The sequence below is a fragment of the Lepidochelys olivacea genome (assembly GCF_965140295.1).
Source record: "Lepidochelys olivacea isolate rLepOli2 genome assembly, chromosome: 11".
NCBI lineage: Eukaryota > Metazoa > Chordata > Testudines > Cheloniidae > Lepidochelys > Lepidochelys olivacea.
This window is the reverse complement of record NC_140421.1, coordinates 11,072,678-11,090,157: the sequence shown is the minus strand read 5'-3', so window position 1 is coordinate 11,090,157 and position 17,480 is coordinate 11,072,678. Positions and strand designations below refer to the sequence as shown.

Genomic DNA, 17,480 nt, shown 5'->3' with positions numbered 1-17,480 from the left:
GCAGGTCAGCGCAGAGTGGGCTGGGGATTGCACTCCAATGGTGAAGATCTCCCTTATAATACAGGAACTCTGAACAGGTTCACTGAGAGAGCTATAGACTAGCTTGATTTTGTGTAAGCTCAATTGTAATTACATTTCATGAGCATCCATATGTATTAGCAAACCTCATGCAAACTGAGTTTCCTGGGACAAAGGGTACAATCCTGTGAGGTGCTGATTCTACCTCGGCCCTATTGAAATGATCTCCTCGTGGGAGCTGAGCAGGCTCAGAAACAGGGCAAATGTTTACATCAAGTATGGCCATGTTTCTGAAGTGCATTAATATTCTGCTCTCTGGTTCTGTGAGCTCACTTTCAGTTCTCTCTCCTCCCAAGTAGCAACTAGAATGGCCAGCATGATTCTCTTTCTCTTTTCTCAACTAGGCCACTGAAGAGAAAGAGGAAATGGAGGAGCTGCAGGCGTACAATAGACGCCTCCTCCACAACATCTTGCCAAAGGACGTGGCAGCCCATTTCCTGGCACAAGAGCGGCGAAACGATGAGCTGTATTACCAGTCCTGTGAGTGCGTGGCTGTCATGTTTGCCTCCATCAGCAACTTCTCGGAGTTCTACGTGGAGTTAGAGGCAAACAACGAAGGGGTGGAATGTCTGAGGCTCCTCAATGAAATTATTGCAGACTTTGATGAAGTGAGTGAGAGACCGTTAATCTTGCTAGTTCTACTGACAGAGCAAACAGAATCAGTTCAACGCTTCCCTCATGAGAAGGAAGTCAAGCAGCAATGGGACCAGTCCAGTCCTCATCACACACATTCTCAGTCTTTAACCTGTTTTAGTTTAAGGTCACTTTCTTTTCCTTACCCTCTTCTGCAGCAACAAATAATTGTCCTTCCTTTGTGTATTACATATTGTTACCTGGCTGGAGATCCATGGACTCTGACCACAGAGTCACGGACACGCTTGATACAATTTTTCATAGTGGATGTGCCATGCCATACTTCGTTGCTGTAAGGATGAGTTAAACAGCATGTATTAGTGTGCATCAAGTCTTATTCTGTAACTTTGGTCTCTTTCTGTGAAACAGATAATAAGTGAGGATCAATTCCGGCAGCTGGAGAAGATCAAAACCATTGGCAGTACGTACATGGCTGCTTCAGGCCTCAATGACTCCACTTATGACAAGGTGGGAAAAACACACATCAAAGCTCTGGCTGACTTTGCCATGAAGTTAATGGACCAAATGAAGTACATTAATGAGCATTCGTTCAACAACTTCCAGATGAAAATAGGTAACATATTTGGATTGAGGTTACAGAATTAATTTTTATTGATGTTCATTCCAACCTGGCCACTTCATCTAGAGTTAAAAGTGCAGCTTAATTTATATTTAAAAGCTACAAGTTCGCTGGTTCCAGTGAATCCGGCCTGTTGGGACAGAGAACTAGTTATGATGCTTTTCTTTGGTGAGTCTGTCCAGTTCTTTGAGGACAAGTGTTCACTTATGGAAACCACCACTAGGATTGGCACTAGTAGGGAAGTGATGTTGGCTGCAGCAAGGCCAAAGATTGAACAGTCACAGAGGCTCGTACTGTGTGAAGGTTGAGGCACGCTGGCATCTGGGCAGGACTGGGAATCTTTCATTGTTACTGCCCCGGTACACCTGCTATGTGGACATAGACTTCAGTCTCAAGGCCTGTCATTCTATCACCTGACCTGCACATTAAATTTCCTTTTAAAAATAGCGGAAGACATGAGAAGGAAAAGAATGTGACAACCCCCTAAGGTGATATTTAGGCTAAGGAAATCATCAGGACTCTGTATTATCACATAGAAGACCCCGTTTTTCCCCGTGGCATATACTTCTCCCAATCTACCCACAGCTTTAAAAAACAACATACTGCACAGCTGGAAGGTTTTATGGGTTATTTCTGGATTTAAAAAGGGAAATGCCTAGCCTTGGAACATTCATATATGTGCCTGATGAACAGCCTGCTCCCATGACTCCTGGGTGATCATAGAATATCAGGTTTGGAAGGGACCTCAGGAGGTCATCTAGTCCAACCCCCTGCTCAAAGCAGGACCAATCCCCAATTAAATCATCCCAGCCAGGGATTTGTCAAGCCTGACCTTAAAAACTTCTAAGGAAGGAGATTCTACCACCTCCCTAGGTAACGCATTCCAGTGTTTCACCACCCTCCTAGTGAAAAAGTTTTTCCTAATATCCAACCTAAACCTCCCCCACTGCAACTTGAGACCATTACTCCTTGTCCTGTCCTCCTCTACCACTGAGAATAGTCTAGAACCATTCTCTCTGGAACCACCTCTCAGGTAGTTGAAAGCAGCTATCAAATCCCCGCTCATTCTTCTCTTCTGCAGACTAAACAATCCCAGTTCCCTCAGCCTCTCCTCATAAGTCATGTGTTCCAGACCCCTAATCATTTTTGTTGCCCTTCGCTGGACTCTCTCCAATTTATCCACATCCTTCTTGTAGTGTGGGGCCCAAAACTGGACACAGTACTCCAGATGAGGCCTCACCAATGTCGAATAGAGGGGAACGATCACGTCCCTCGATCTGCTGGCTATGCCCCTACTTATACAACCCAAAATACCATTGGCCTTCTTGGCAACAAGGGCACACTGCTGACTCATATCCAGCTTCTCGTCCACTGTCAGCCCTAGGTCCTTTTCCGCAGAACTGCTGCCTAGCCATTCGGTCCCTAGTCTGTAGCTGTGCATTGGGTTCTTCAGTCCTAAGTGCAGGACCCTGCACTTATCCTTATTGAACCTCATCAGATTTCTTTTGGCCCAATCCTCCAATTTGTCTAGGTCCCTCTGTGTCCTATCCCTGCCCTCCAGCGTATCTACCACTCCTCCCAGTTTAGTATCATCCGCAAATTTGCTGAGAGTGCAATCCACACCATCCTCCAGATCATTTATGAAGATATTGAACAAAACCGGCCCCAGGACCGACCCCTGGGGCACTCCACTTACACCGGCTGCCAACTAGACATGGAGCCATTGATCACTACGCGTTGAGCCCGACAATCTAGCCAACTTTCTACCCACCTTATAGTGCATTCATCCAGCCCATACTTCTTTAACTTGCTGACAAGAATACTGTGGGAGACTGTGTCAAAAGCTTTGCTAAAGTCAAGAAACAATACATCCACTGCTTTCCCTTCATCCACAGAACCAGTAATCTCATCATAGAAAGCGATTAGATTAGTCAGGCATGACCTTCCCTTGGTGAATCCATGCTGACTGTTCCTGATCACTTTCCTCTCCTCTAAGTGCTTCAGGATTGATTCTTTGAGGACCTGCTCCATGATTTTTCCAGGGACTGAAGTGAGGCTGACTGGCCTGTAGTTCCCAGGATCCTCCTTCTTCCCTTTTTTAAAGATGGGCACTACATTAGCCTTTTTCCAGTCATCCGGGACTTCCCCCATTCGCCATAAGTTTTCAAAGATAATGGCCAATGGCTCTGCAATCACAGCCGCCAGTTCCTTTAGCACTCTCGGATGCAACTCATCCGGCCCCATGGACTTGTGCACGTCCAGCTTTTCTAAATAGTCCCTAACCACCTCTTTCTCCACAGAGGGCTGGCCATCTATTCCCCATGTTGTGATGCCCAGCGCAGCAGTCTGGTGATGGTGTATAGACAATGGACCTGAAGCACTGGGGTTTCTTTTCTGTTTCTAGGGTTAAATATTGGTCCTGTGGTAGCCGGGGTAATAGGAGCACGCAAACCTCAATATGACATCTGGGGAAACACAGTCAATGTAGCCAGTCGAATGGACAGTACAGGTGTTCCTGACAGAATTCAGGTGAGTTTTAATTAACATAAAACACAAAATGTATCTTTTAGGGGATTTTCAATCTAACCATCTCATTTCATCACTTTATGCCAAACTTTTAGATAGTAGGTTGAGAGAGGTGAACAAGGGGCCTCAGCACAGTATTGGGAGCCTGGAATCCTGAGTTCTGATCCTGACTCATGTGGTCTTGGGACAATTCATTCATTTCCCTATCTTTCAGTTGGGGGTTAGTATGTTGTAGGGATGTTGTGAAGGTTATTATTAAAGCACTGGGAGAAGTATAGTAGGAGGCAAATTCTGCCCTGACTTACACCCCATTGACTTTATTGTTGAGCCCCATGCAACTAGATAACATGTTAACACAGAATTATAGCCATATCCTACTCCAAAGGACGTTTTGTTGCCACACAACCTCACTGCTAAAGAAAAGCAAGGAGAATCTTAGAGCTATTTTGGTTTACTAGGACTTGCCTCACAAACTTGTTTCTGTGGCTACTGTTATCTGTTGTAAGCAGCATTTTCCACAAACTACAATGTCTTTAATTTTCTCTGTCACAATGATGCCCTGTATTCTGTGAGAGTATATATATACTCTTTCTTCAAAACTGTAGAAGGATTTCAGACAGGCATGGCGGTGGGGGCATTTCCCTAGAGAAGCAGAGAGAGAGAGTAGTTTTAAGGTTAATGCAATCTTTCTTATTCTAATCAAGCTCCTTGTTCAGTGTTCAAAGAGAGTGACCTTTCCAGCAATTCATTTCCATTGTCACATGGCACATACAGTCTTGTTTTCTCTTAAACACTGTTGTGTATCATCATTCCTCAGTACCATACTGCAGAGGTATAAAAATCATCAATAAGAGTAAATGATGCCAAATCCAAGTGAGGATTGTGTGTTTTTCAGCTAAACTGAGAGTTAACTGGATCACTATTTATTAAAACTTTTCTACCTAAGAATATCTGTGAGCAGTTTTCTCTCTAGTAAAACAGATTAGACTGGTGACTTTCCAGCCCTATGAAGGTAGACGTGGAAACATATAAACCCAGAGAACAGAGCATGAGAAAACGTTGTAAGGAACAATTCTGCACTGAACAGAGTCTGCGGTAGATCAATCTGCAGTGACCATATTTTAATGAGCTGCATTGTGAGCTGATAAATAGATGGGTATGACATATATACAACACAATACTCAAAGGAGAGTTCAGAAAATTATCAGTCACTTTGCCCACACTGATAGTTAACACAATGAGTGCAGTTAGATTTCAGGATCTATCAGGCAATAGAAAATCAGTGGACTCTTGCCAGAGGATGACTGGATCAGCTTTTCTGTGTATAGATGTCAGGTGCTAGGCCCTAAACTGAAAGGATTTGGGGCTAGCTTTTCAGAAGTAGTTAGGTGTCTAGTTGGATTTTCAGAAAAGCAGCCTAAACTGCTTCTTTAGGCAACTAAATATATTTGAAAATTTGAAAATACCCCCTTGAAAATGTTCTTCTATGTAACAAATGGGTATATTTGAATGGCAGCTGCCTTAAACTGCAGAATGAAATGGGATAGTGCCTGAACAATCCTTGTTGTCTTTCACCCAGTTTGATCACCTAGTGTGTTTCCAGTTTGATTGTTTGTTTGCAGCTTCCTGAGAAATGACATGAGTCGTGTATTATCCATTTAAGGGTTTACTTCATAGGGGCCACAATTTAAATGAATTTCCAACCTACTTCCCTAACCGCACCCTACTTTCACAGGAACATTGCCAAGCATTGCGCCTGGGTTCTAGATGCAGTAGCTTAGTACTATGACTAAGGATACGAATCTGTCACAGAGATCACGGATGCCATTACTTCTTCTGGGACAGGGCTGCTAGAGCAGCAGCAGCTGCCAGAACAGGTGGCCAGCGGCCAGCCCCCGGGTTGCCGGAGCAGTAGCCAGCCCTGAAGCAGTGGCCCCCAAAACAAATGGCAGCAGCTGGCTCTGGGACCACTGGAGCAGCAGCCAGGATGGAGGCTCCCAGAACAGCTAACCAGCGGTCAGCCCTGGTGCCACCAAACAGCTGGCCTGTCAGAGCAGCGGTTGGGGTTGGGTCAGTCCCCCAGGGGCTGGAGCAGCAATGGTCAGCACCTGCCACAGGAGCAGTGGGGGGGCTGGAGCATCTGCAAGCCTAAGCATTTTTGTTTATTGCCTGCAAGCTGTCCATAACTTTTACTAAAAATACCTGTGACAGAATCTTAACCTTAACTATGACTAACCTTTTTCATATTGTGATCTGCACCCCACCTCCTTAATGTAAGCAGATACTGGAGACATGAAATGGGATATTTCCTTTCCCCCCTCTGGGATCATGACCTAGCACTTTACCTGGGTTCTAGAGGCAAGCTTATAACTCTGACTTACCTTTTTCATATTGTGATCCCTTGTAACCTGGCCTCCCCCTCTAGCAAATCAACTTCAGAAGAATAGTGGATTCATGAAATGGAACTACTAGTAATATTTTCTTCCCAGCCTCTAGAATCATGACCCTCAGCTGGAGAGCAGCTGATGTGTCCAATATGACCTTGAAACTCATTGTTTGCAGCTTGTAGTAGTCACATAACTTGTGCTGGCCACCTTCCTATAAACTGGTTGATACAAATAAGAAAATTTTAACAAAACAAAATTAATTGCATGTGCGGATTACATGGCTGAAGAGAGATGGGTAGAGCAAGTTTATCAGTTCTGCTATCACTTCTAATCTATTCTTTCTCTGCAGGTGACAACAGACATGTACCAGGTTTTAGCAGCCAACAGCTATCAGCTGGAATGTCGAGGGGTCGTTAAGGTAAAGGGTAAAGGAGAAATGACCACCTACTTCCTAAACGAAGGGCCACCGCTCAGTTAGCAGCAACCATGGCACAACTTTAAAAATGGTATTTGCATGGAGAAGAATTGCTGTTTAGCTCTGGACCCAAAAATACAGCGCAGTTGCATTTTTTCATGCAACGACTTTAGAGCATGGTTCTGACAAGCAAACAAACTTTAGCCACATGCCATGCAGTGCAGAAGAAAGAAAACACTGTGGATTAATTCCCAGTGGAGTGCTAAATCGACCAAAGATGCACCTCTATAGAATTCCCAGATAAAAGAAATGAATTGGAGCTTTGAAAATGATGCTGCTGCATAGGACATAAGATATTTAAATATTTATTGAAGCTACACAAAATTTTACTTGGTTGAAGGAATGTACGATTCACTACAAAGCATTATTTTGGAAAGGATTTGCACTCCTATAATGTTTCCGTTCCATACGGTCAACTCTTTCAAGTGTACCCCTATTCTTTTATTGGCTGTTTGGATAGGCTTTCAAAATTAAAAGTGACACCCACTATTCTACACAAAAGGCCTTTCAGAACAGCATCGGTAATGTTTTTAAGTTTGAAAAAGACACCTTGCCATATAAAACTGTCCCCTTCCCCTTACATGGCTAACAGACTACTCTTCTGAATAGGACTGGTACACCTAAGATCAAGATGAGGAAACATGGCTCTGCAAACATATTTATTAAATGAAAGTCTTCTGTGCTCTTCTTTGGTATATATACACTATATCAGTTTACATGTGAAAGACTAGATGAAAACAAGAGACACTTTAGGGGGAATCCCCCTCAACTTTCTTGTTTTTGTATTTTTTATTTTATAATATTGAAAACATGGAGATCTAACAGATATACCAAATTCTATATTTTGTAAATTATATATATTAGAAAAAAGTCTGTCCACACCAGCGTGTGGTGGGTTGTGTATATATAACCTGCAGAACTATGTAACATTCCGTGCATTATTCTCTGAATACAGACTTGGCAGTTTTCAGACTAAGAGTAAACAATCAAACAACCCTTGATGAGATTGCAGGCCGAGTCAGATGCATTTTTAAGTGAAAATTCAGAAAACCCTACAGAAATCAAGTACAATAATCATTACAAACAACTGTTAATTTCAGGATTCAAGATGCAGCTGGGGGTGATAGAGTGCAGTGAATGGAATTAGGAGGCATGATAAATAACTGAGCTGTCGAGAATATCAGACAAGCATAACAGGGAAGAGCACTAAGCAAATCTTCATCTGAAGGTAGCAAAAACTGTCACACTGGAACAAAAATAAGATCACTTTAACAATTCCTTTAAAATTATTTTCTCACAGCAGCTATTAATAGAAGCCTGATAATACAAAAAAGTGTCCAAGAGACTCTAAGTGCCATTTGCCTTTACAAAGAACTATGTACTGCATTGCCAGGTTGACTATCTTGTAGCAGACATTTAATTAAATTAATGATTCACAGCTATTTTAAGAGTTAGATGATTCTGTCTTTTTAAAAAGACAGATGGATAATTTGTATGTGGATTCAGGAGATCTTTAGAGTGACACAGATATCATGTTGAACATATCCTCTTACTACCGGGGGCGGGGTGGGGGGGTATAAGAATAATTCGCTATGATTTATGTACCTTTTTTAACTTGTAAAAAATAAACCCTTGCTATTTTATTTTTTAAAAAGCATTTTAAAGCCCTATTTTTTATATTCTATGAGGGGAGAGTTTTGATACTGAATTTGGCTATCACTAAAATGACTCATATTTTGACATTCAGTAAAGTTCTTTTCAACTCTTCTCAGGGCAAAAATTACTGTATTAACAACTTAATGATTGCACTATAGTGGTGATTTATAAAATAAGTGTTTCACTTTATTTTTTACAACAAGAGTAAGTTAAAATGCATGGGCCTGTCCTAATTAATTTACTATGTTGCTTAGCATCCAGCCATTTAAACTTGAGCTTAAATGGCACCCCTGTGATCCTTCCTTTTCCCCTTTAATAGGCCACATCCTTGAAAAGTATAGTATATTGATTTCTGTAAAACTGCCAAGTCTGCCCTTGTACTATACTTTTGCTGCTTTGCATTTTCTGATTTGCAAAATACTTTTGTTACATGGCACAATGACCACTCCCTTCCCTTCCCCCTTCTATCCCTTTCTACCACTCAGTGAGTTTCATTATCTTCATGATGTACATTCATATTTAGGTTTGCTTTCTACTTTACTAAAGTCTGTATTCTTAACTTTTGATCAGTCTACTGCTCCACCTTGCGCAGCTGTGTTGTCAATGATATTTCGAGTCCCCAGTATCTCTGACTGTGATTGTTGACAGTGTGTCATGATCATTTCAAGGGGTATACACACTCTTTATTTTAGCTCCTATAAAAATTGATACCGTTATGATTTCCCATGGAAATTGAAATCTATTTAAGTAATTTAACTATATTAAACACTGTTTCACTGGTAACATGGCTTTGTTCTACGTTTTATTTAAGATCGAGCTGGCTTGTGAAGAGCCATAATTGTGCATCAGATGATAATTATGCACAAATTTTAATGTTCCATATTTAAATGTAATGTAACTGATGTGTTCTGTATAGAAAACCTAGAACTCTAGTTGAATGGAGTTTTGTGACCCATTGCCCAATCCAGGTTATCTACTGTGAGACTATTTAAGCACAGATCCTCTTATTTGTACTATGAACGCCCCACTATGTGTGTACTGTGTATTGAGGAACTGCCTAAGGTAAATTGGAGCCAATATCAGAAAGCCTGGTTATAGCTGGCATATTTAAATAGATGCTAGTAAATCATCTTACTTTGAAATAGCTACCCTACCTACAATGCTAGAGTTTTGCTGCACATGATTTGTTTGCTTCTACTTTCAAAGTTAGCTTGTGTGACGTACAACACAATTTTAAGGAACAGACTTGTTAACATGCCTAGGCATTAGAAGGATGAGGCACATCTGTTTAAGGGGTCAAGCTATACCTCCTAGCACTGAGAGCAAGGTTGGAATGCCACATTCTGTTACCACGCTAACTCCCCAGGACAACTGGAAGGGGAACTAGTTTTCTTCAGAAGAACACCTAATAGCCAGATTCGCGAAGAGATTTAAGCATGTAAGTGTTTATATCCAACATTTAGGCACCACTGTTGTCCTAACACTGTCTGCGTCTGTATGGCTGCTCGTAGGCATGGGCCGAGCAACACAAGTGCTGATGCTGCCCCACAGCCAAGGAGCTTTTTCACTTCAAGTATTTATTGGAGCAAGGCCTTGAACCTGAGGCAACATCTGAACCACCACTGGTGTTGGTGTAACTCACCCCCTGAGCCCGTGTGGATAGCGCTGTGGCACCAGGAGAGCGGCTCCAGCCCCCGTGGCAGTCGTTCAGCTGACCGGAGAGCTCTCTCCCAGCAGTTGAGAGCACCTACAGCGGCACAGCTGCTCTGCTGCAAAGGCTCTAGTGTAGCCCTGCCCGCTCTCTCCCTGTGCATGCTATGGAGGAACCTGCTGATTTCAGCCTCTAGGACTTAGGTACAGCAACCTTGGAGTTCATAATATATCTCAGAATATTAAAAAAGCTGATTTAGAGGTATAATTTTTCAAGCACTAAATGGTCAGGCCCTGGTACTGAGCATGGATTTAGATTGACTAACCTATCATGGAGAGTGATATTTTTTTTTAACTGAGTTTACTCTTTACAAGTGAAAACAAGGACAATTTAAAAAAAAAAAATAACCATTATGAATAAATTCAAATAACCTCTATTTCCTTTTGGTTATAGAATTCCTCCTGCCAGAGTAAAGATATCTTGAATCTTGCCCCGGGGGGAGGGGGAAATGTGTTAGACTAGAAATCTGCAATCAGTACTGTACTTGCTACATTTCCCCAGAATCTGAATTTCCCTTTTTTAATCTCAGAGGTATACAAATATTGCCATCTGCTGGAAACAAACTATTTTACACTTCAGGCAAGCCACTATGTTAACACCACTTTTCTTTAAACAACCAAAACCAAACATAGCATCATAAAAATCAGAGATAGTAGAATTTGCTAAGGAGAGGGCATGCTGTATCCAATACTTACCTGATACTAGGATTTCTCTCACCTAAAGTGACCAAAAGCAGCTGAAGGAAACCAAAAAACCCATGTCACTTTTTTCTAGCTAACTCGTTAGACAAGCGTGAGTTTTTTTGTAATGTGAACAACTTATAGCTTTGTTGTGATGACTTCATCTTGAAAGTGCTTTCTGAACATTAATTCACAGAAAAAAAGTCCAATTAGACCCCAAATTCCAAGATAATCTTCCTGCCCATGCATGACTCTTCCCTTTTGTCTACATATCAGTGTTTTTTGTCTAGCCTAATGTTTGTATGCCAAGAAACAGCTTCCACCACTTCTCCTGGAAGGTTATTCTCTAGCCTAATCCATCTCATTGTCAGGAAGTTTTTCAGGATCTTGAGCCTACATTTTCCTTGTCTTAATTTTGTCCCATCATGAATAATTATATCCTCTCAATATATTATCCAATCTCTCTTACACTTAACAATGGGGTCAATGGAGCTGCGTACGTGATGAATACAATTTCATATGTAAAACCCCTGTAAAATCACTTAGAGATGGCGAAGTTTACAGATTTTTTTGTCCCAATTATGCAGATGGATCCACACAAGCAGACCCCTATTGAAATTACTGGGGATTCTAGAAGCAGATTCCTGTGCCCTTATGGATCTAATTGCAGGATCAGAGTACTGCTGGGGCTTTCTTCCGCGATCACTAAAAAAAAAAAAAAAAAAAAAAGTAAAATGTCTCTGCAACGCATTCAATTATGCAAAATCACTAATACTACTAGCATTCACACATGCATTTTTACAATGGGTGGCTGATACACAAACATGTTGCTTTCCTGCTGTTATAGTCTTGCCAAGTGCCAAGCCAAAAGAGCGTATGTTTAGTGTTTGTAAATGTTAATTCATATCTACTTAATAGATAATCAGGGATTCAAAAAAGCAATTCTGGGGGGTGGGGGGGTGAGAAGCCTAAACAGATGTCATTTCTTCTTTGCTAAAGAAACTACTGATTATTAAAGATACAGCAATGGGTGATGAATAACCTCACCATTTAAAAAAACCTGACAGAACACTTGTTTTAAAGTCTCTCTCTCCTCAGTCATTTGATGCAGAGAAAATGAGTTCTTTAGGACAAAAAAGTGATTGGATTGAACCTGATACATTACCAACTACATACTCAAACTTCCACCAAAAAAAAACAACCAAAAACTGTATTCTTCTAGAGACTTTTGATATTATTCTACATTGTATGCACGTTTGGGTAGTTAACCCACTAAAGATGGCTAGAAAAAGCACAAAACAGAGAGGGCTGGTTATTGTTCAGTGCCTGAGAAAAGGCTGGTTGCTGGAGAGAAAAAAGAAAAAACAAACAAAAAAAATTTAACCATCTGTAGGAGAGATGCTTAAAAGTTTCACATTTTTATTCAGGTATTTAAAAAAAAAAAATCAATGAAAAAATACCCCACAGTACCATGAAAGGGGTCAGGAAACACACAGGGAAACAATAATAAACAAAACTACGTGTGTTTTAAAAAGCTCTCGTGAGGCATCTGAACATTCCTAATTAATCAAATTTGAATGGACTCAGGTTTTGTTTATTTTCATTCTTTTTGCATATACTGGATCCAGTCTGCCTCAGAGCTTAACCTCTAATAGGACGCTGAGTGGCCTCAGCTTCCACTGATGTCCCACTGAATGCACCCAGCACCTATCAGAATCAGGCCCTTTTCCTTGCACAACTCCAATTTGAATCAGACTTGGACTGTAACCAGTACAGAATCTGTCCTCATGAACCTGATCCAACATCTAGTGAAGTCAATGGAATGTCTCGTTGACTTCAGTGAGTACTGGATGAGATCCAGTGGGCACAGTCTTGGCCCCACTAAGTCAAGGGAAATTTTGCCATTGACTTCAGTGGCTCAGTGGCCCATAACAGGGTGCATTTTCCAAACCCGTGCATAGAAAAAGTTCAAATATTCTAACTACTCACATGAAGTTTGTGCATAAAACCAGTTCTGGACATCTTCTAATACGTATTACTAGCTTACATGTTTAGTAATGAATTTGTGAGGAACTGTCACAGCTGGAGAGTAGACATCATCTCTTCACTGTAAATTGTGATTTTTTCAACAAGCATAGTTAAATCTGTCTGACAGTTGTATTTGCTCATTACATCTGTTAAATCAGCAGTTTGTTTATGCCACTAGTAACAGTAATGGCTCTAGATGTTACAGCACGGGAGAGCATCCTTTGAAAAGTAGGGGTAAAGAAAGAAGATTAAAAGGAAAAACAGACACTTGCAAGACTTCTCAGACTGATACATCAGCAGCCACGGACAGGGCAGAAAAGCCTACATCTGCATAAGGACACAAGACTAGAACAAAGAGGTACTTCCTAATAGCATTTTTAGTACTACAACTGAGGTGAACTGAGTAGTGGTAGAAGAACTATTTTAGACCTTCCAACAGAGCAGGTTTATAATGCTAATTGTTCAGTTTCCTGATAATGAGCTAAAAGCACTATCTTGCAAACAGTTTATTCATTAACTGCAGAAGTTACAAATACCAAGCCCAATCCTGCAACCCACGTTCATGTAAGTATTCAATACACATGCTAGTATTCCCATTGACTTGCATTGGGCTGCTTCCATAAGTAACCTGTACAATTACATCTTCATGACCTCTTTTTTCCCCAACAAGAAGCAACTCCAATTTCCTCTGGGTGAAATTCACTCAAGACCTAAGCACCATTAAATTCATCAGAACTAGGCTTAAGAGGGAGCTGCACTCAATCAAGTCAATGGGAGGTTTTCTACTGACTTCTCTGGGAGTCGGATTGGGTCCTAGATGTATCAGCATAACAAATTAAAGTTCCCGAGTGATTTTTGCACATTTTTTTAAAACAAAAAAACCCCCAAAGCCAAAAAAATACCCAGAATTTTTGGCTTAAGGGAGTGTGTTGAAAAGATGAAAGCTTTAGTTTGTACTAAACACACAATATCCATATTTCAAACCCCAAGTTTAAAACAGTGAAAGATTTATTTGGGTGTTTCAGGTGTCCTGATTTCAAAAGGTGCACTGCAATCTAATGGAACATGTGTTTGGCAGTGGGTAGTCTCAGCTGTTTAAAACTAAGGGTTTAACTAACATTATTGAAATCCTTGTATTCCTGCAGGTACGCCTCTTCCTGTGTTTAAATTTCAAATCTTCCTCCTTACTTTCCTTCCCACACTGCCCCAAAATACCAACAAAATTGTCATAATGGGAACATACAAGACCAAACAAATGCATCCCCATTCTATTTGCTGGATGAGTGAAAAAAAAAATAAAAAGGTTCAAAGGCAAAGCACTCCCCTGCAACAATTATCTTAGATCCCACATGCACCAAGATATTTTCAGCCTCTTAATTACATAGGTCTTAGAAAGAGACATTATAATAAAGAGTGCATCAAAAAATACATACCACTGCTGTTCATTTAGGACTGATTCCATTCTCTGTAAATTACCTTGGTCTTGGGCACCTGGTTCCCCTTCATAGAATCATAGAATATCAGGGTTGGAAGGGACCTCAGGAGGTCATCTAGTCCAACCCCCTGCTCAAAAGCAGGACCAATCCCCAATTAAATCATCCCAGCCAGGGATTTGTCAAGCCTGACCTTAAAAACTTCTAAGGAAGGAGATTCCACCACCTCCCTAGGCAACGCATTCCAGTGTTTCACCACCCTCCTAGTGAAAAAGTTTTTCCTAATATCCAACCTAAACCTCCCCCACTGCAACTTGAGACCATTACTCCTTGTCCTGTCCTCTTCTACCACTGAGAATAGTCTAGAACCATCCTCTCTGGAACCACCTCTCAGGTAGTTGAAAGTAGCTATCAAATCCCCCCTCATTCTTCTCTTCTGCAGACTAAACAATCCCAGTTCCCTCAGCCTCTCCTCATAAGTCATGTGTTCCAGACCCCTACTCATTTTTGTTGCCCTTCAATGGACTCTTTCCAATTTATCCACATCCTTCTTGTAGTGTGGGGCCCAAAACTGGACACAGTACTCCAGATGAGGCCTCACCAATGTCGAATAGAGAGGGACGATCATGTCCCTCGATCTGCTGGCTATGCCCCTACTTATACATCCCAAAATACCATTGGCCTTCTTGGCAACAAGGGCACACTGCTGACTCATATCCAGCTTCTCGTCCACTGTCACCCCTAGGTCCTTTTCCGCAGAACTGCTGCCTAGCCATTCGGTCCCTAGTCTGTAGCTGTGCATTGGGTTCTATGATTCTATGATTGGGTTCTTCGGTCCTAAGTGCAGGACCCTGCACTTATCCTTGTTGAACCTCATCAGATTTCTTTTGGTCCAATCCTCCAATTTGTCTAGGTCCCTCTGTATCCTATCCCTGCCCTCCAGCGTATCTACCACTCCTCCCAGTTTAGTATCATCCGCAAATTTGCTGAGAGTGCAATTCACACCATCCTCCAGATCATTTATGAAGATATTGAACAAAACCGGCCCCAGGACCGACCCCTGGGGCACTCCACTTGACACCGGCTGCCAACTAGACATGGAGCCATTGATCACTACGCGTTGAGCCCGACAATCTAGCCAACTTTCTACCCACCTTATAGTGCATTCATCTAGCCTGTACTTCTTTAACTTGCTGACAAGAATACTGTGGGAGACAGTGTCAAAAGCTTTGCTAAAGTCAAGAAACAATACATCCACTGCTTTCCCTTCATCCACAGAACCAGTAATCTCATTATAGAAGGCGATTAGATTAGTCAGGCATGACCTTCCCTTGGTGAATCCATGCTGACTGTTCCTGATCACTTTCCTCTCATGTAAGTGCTTCAGGATTGATTCTTTGAGGACCTGCTCCCTGATTTTTCCAGGGACTGAAGTGAGGCTGACTGGCCTGTAGTTCCCAGGATCCTCCTTCTTCCCTTTTTTAAAGATTGGCACTACGTTAGCCTTTTTCCAGTCATCCGGGACTTCCCCCGTTCACCACGAGTTTTCAAAGATAATGGCCAATGGCTCTGCAATCACAACCGCCAGTTCCTTTAGCACTCTCGGATACAACTCATCCGGCCCCATGGACTTGTGCATGTCCAGCTTTTCTAAATAGTCCCTAACCACCTCTTTCTCCACAGAGGGCTGGCCATCTATTCCCCATGTTGTGATGCCCAGCGCAGCAGTCTGGGAGCTGACCTTGTTAGTGAAGACAGAGGCAAAAAAAGCATTGAGTACATTAGCTTTTTCCACATCCCCTGTCACTAGGTTGCCTCCCTCATTCATTAAGGGGCCCATACTTTCCTTGGCTTTCTTCTTGTTGCCAACATACCTGAAGAAACCTTTCTTGTTACTCTTAACATCTCTCGCTAGCTGCAGCTCCAGGTGCGATTTGGCCCTCCTGATTTCATTCCTACATGCCCAAGCAATATTTTTATACTCTTCCCTGGTCATATGTCCAACCTTCCACTTCTTGTAAGCTTCTTTTTTATGTTTAAGATCCGCTAGGATTTCACCGTTAAGCCAAGCTGGTCGCCTGCCATATTTACTATTCTTTTGACACATCGGGACGGTTTGTCCCTGTAACCTCAACAGGGATTCCTTGAAATACAGCCAGCTCTCCTGCACTCCTTTCCCCTTCATGTTAGTCCCCCAGGGGATCCTACCCATCTGTTCCCTGAGTAAGTCGAAGTCTGCTTTCCTGAAGTCCAGGGTCCGTATCCTGCTGCTTACCTTTCTTCCCTGTGTCAGGATCCTGAACTCAACCAACTCATGGTCACTGCCTCCCAGATTCCCATCCACTTTTGCTTCCCCTACTAATTCTTCCCGGTTTGTGAGCAGCAGGTCAAGAAAAGCTCCCCCACTAGTTGGCTCCTCTAGCACTTGCACCAGGAAATTGTCCCCTACACTTTCCAAAAACTTCCTGGATTGTCTATGCACCGCTGTATTGCTCTCCCAGCAGATATCAGGAAAATTAAAGTCACCCATGAGAACCAGGGCATGCGATCTAGTAGCTTCCGCGAGCTGCCGGAAGAAAGCCTCATCCTTGACCTTGAGTAAGGTCACTTCCTTTAAAAAGAATAATAGTTGTTCTCAGTCTAGGTATTTCTTCTCTGCTAACAGCTTGATTGCCAATAAATTACTGAAGAGAACATTTTAGGTGGGGACCGCCTACAGAGATCTGATGAGTAACATTTTATAGTAAAGCAGAACATCACTAATCGCCAAGCCTAGTAATGCTCACAAGCAATGTGGAAGCCCTCCTGCTATTAAAACTTGAGCAAACTATATTAAAATATATTTCCCAGTGTACTATAAAGCACTGGAAATAATTAACACAAAATAGGATTGTGAAAATAAATAGAATGCAATGTAATGGCCTTGATTGTTCATCTGCTAATTAATTCACAAACTCTGGGACTCTACAAAGATGTCCCAGCCACTAATACAAATTAATGAGGTTTGACTCCAATTCAGTAAAATGTAAAGCTACCAGAACCAACAAAATCCCTGGATCCAAAAAGGATTTTTTTTTTACTCAGTTTATGTTTGTTGGAAATAAGCTTACCACCTATATATATATATATATATAGCCTACATGCTAAATTAAGTTTCAGCTATTAATCCATCTCATAAAATGCATAGAGAGACACAAGCAATATCTCAAACAGGTTGCAAATCAATGTCTGTTTACCCACCTGTCAACTTCTTTTCAAAATTCTAGTGTTCAAATAGAGGAGGAGAGCAAGAA

At 41.7% G+C, this 17,480-nt stretch overlaps 1 protein-coding gene across 2 annotated transcripts in view; it reads left to right on the top strand.

Moving 5' to 3' along the window:
* Window positions 1–7,451, top strand: part of ADCY5 (adenylate cyclase 5) — a 334,120-nt gene extending 326,669 nt beyond the window's left edge. For both annotated transcript variants that reach the window (XM_084643409.1, XM_084643408.1), the window contains 4 exons: window positions 423–686; window positions 1,081–1,285; window positions 3,696–3,820; window positions 6,554–7,451. In XM_084643409.1, coding sequence (XP_084499535.1) covers window positions 423–686; window positions 1,081–1,285; window positions 3,696–3,820; window positions 6,554–6,682 — 723 coding nt within the window. In that variant the 3' untranslated portion in view covers window positions 6,683–7,451. The remainder of the gene's footprint in view (window positions 1–422; window positions 687–1,080; window positions 1,286–3,695; window positions 3,821–6,553) is intronic.
* The last annotated feature ends 10,029 nt before the right edge of the window (window positions 7,452–17,480 follow it).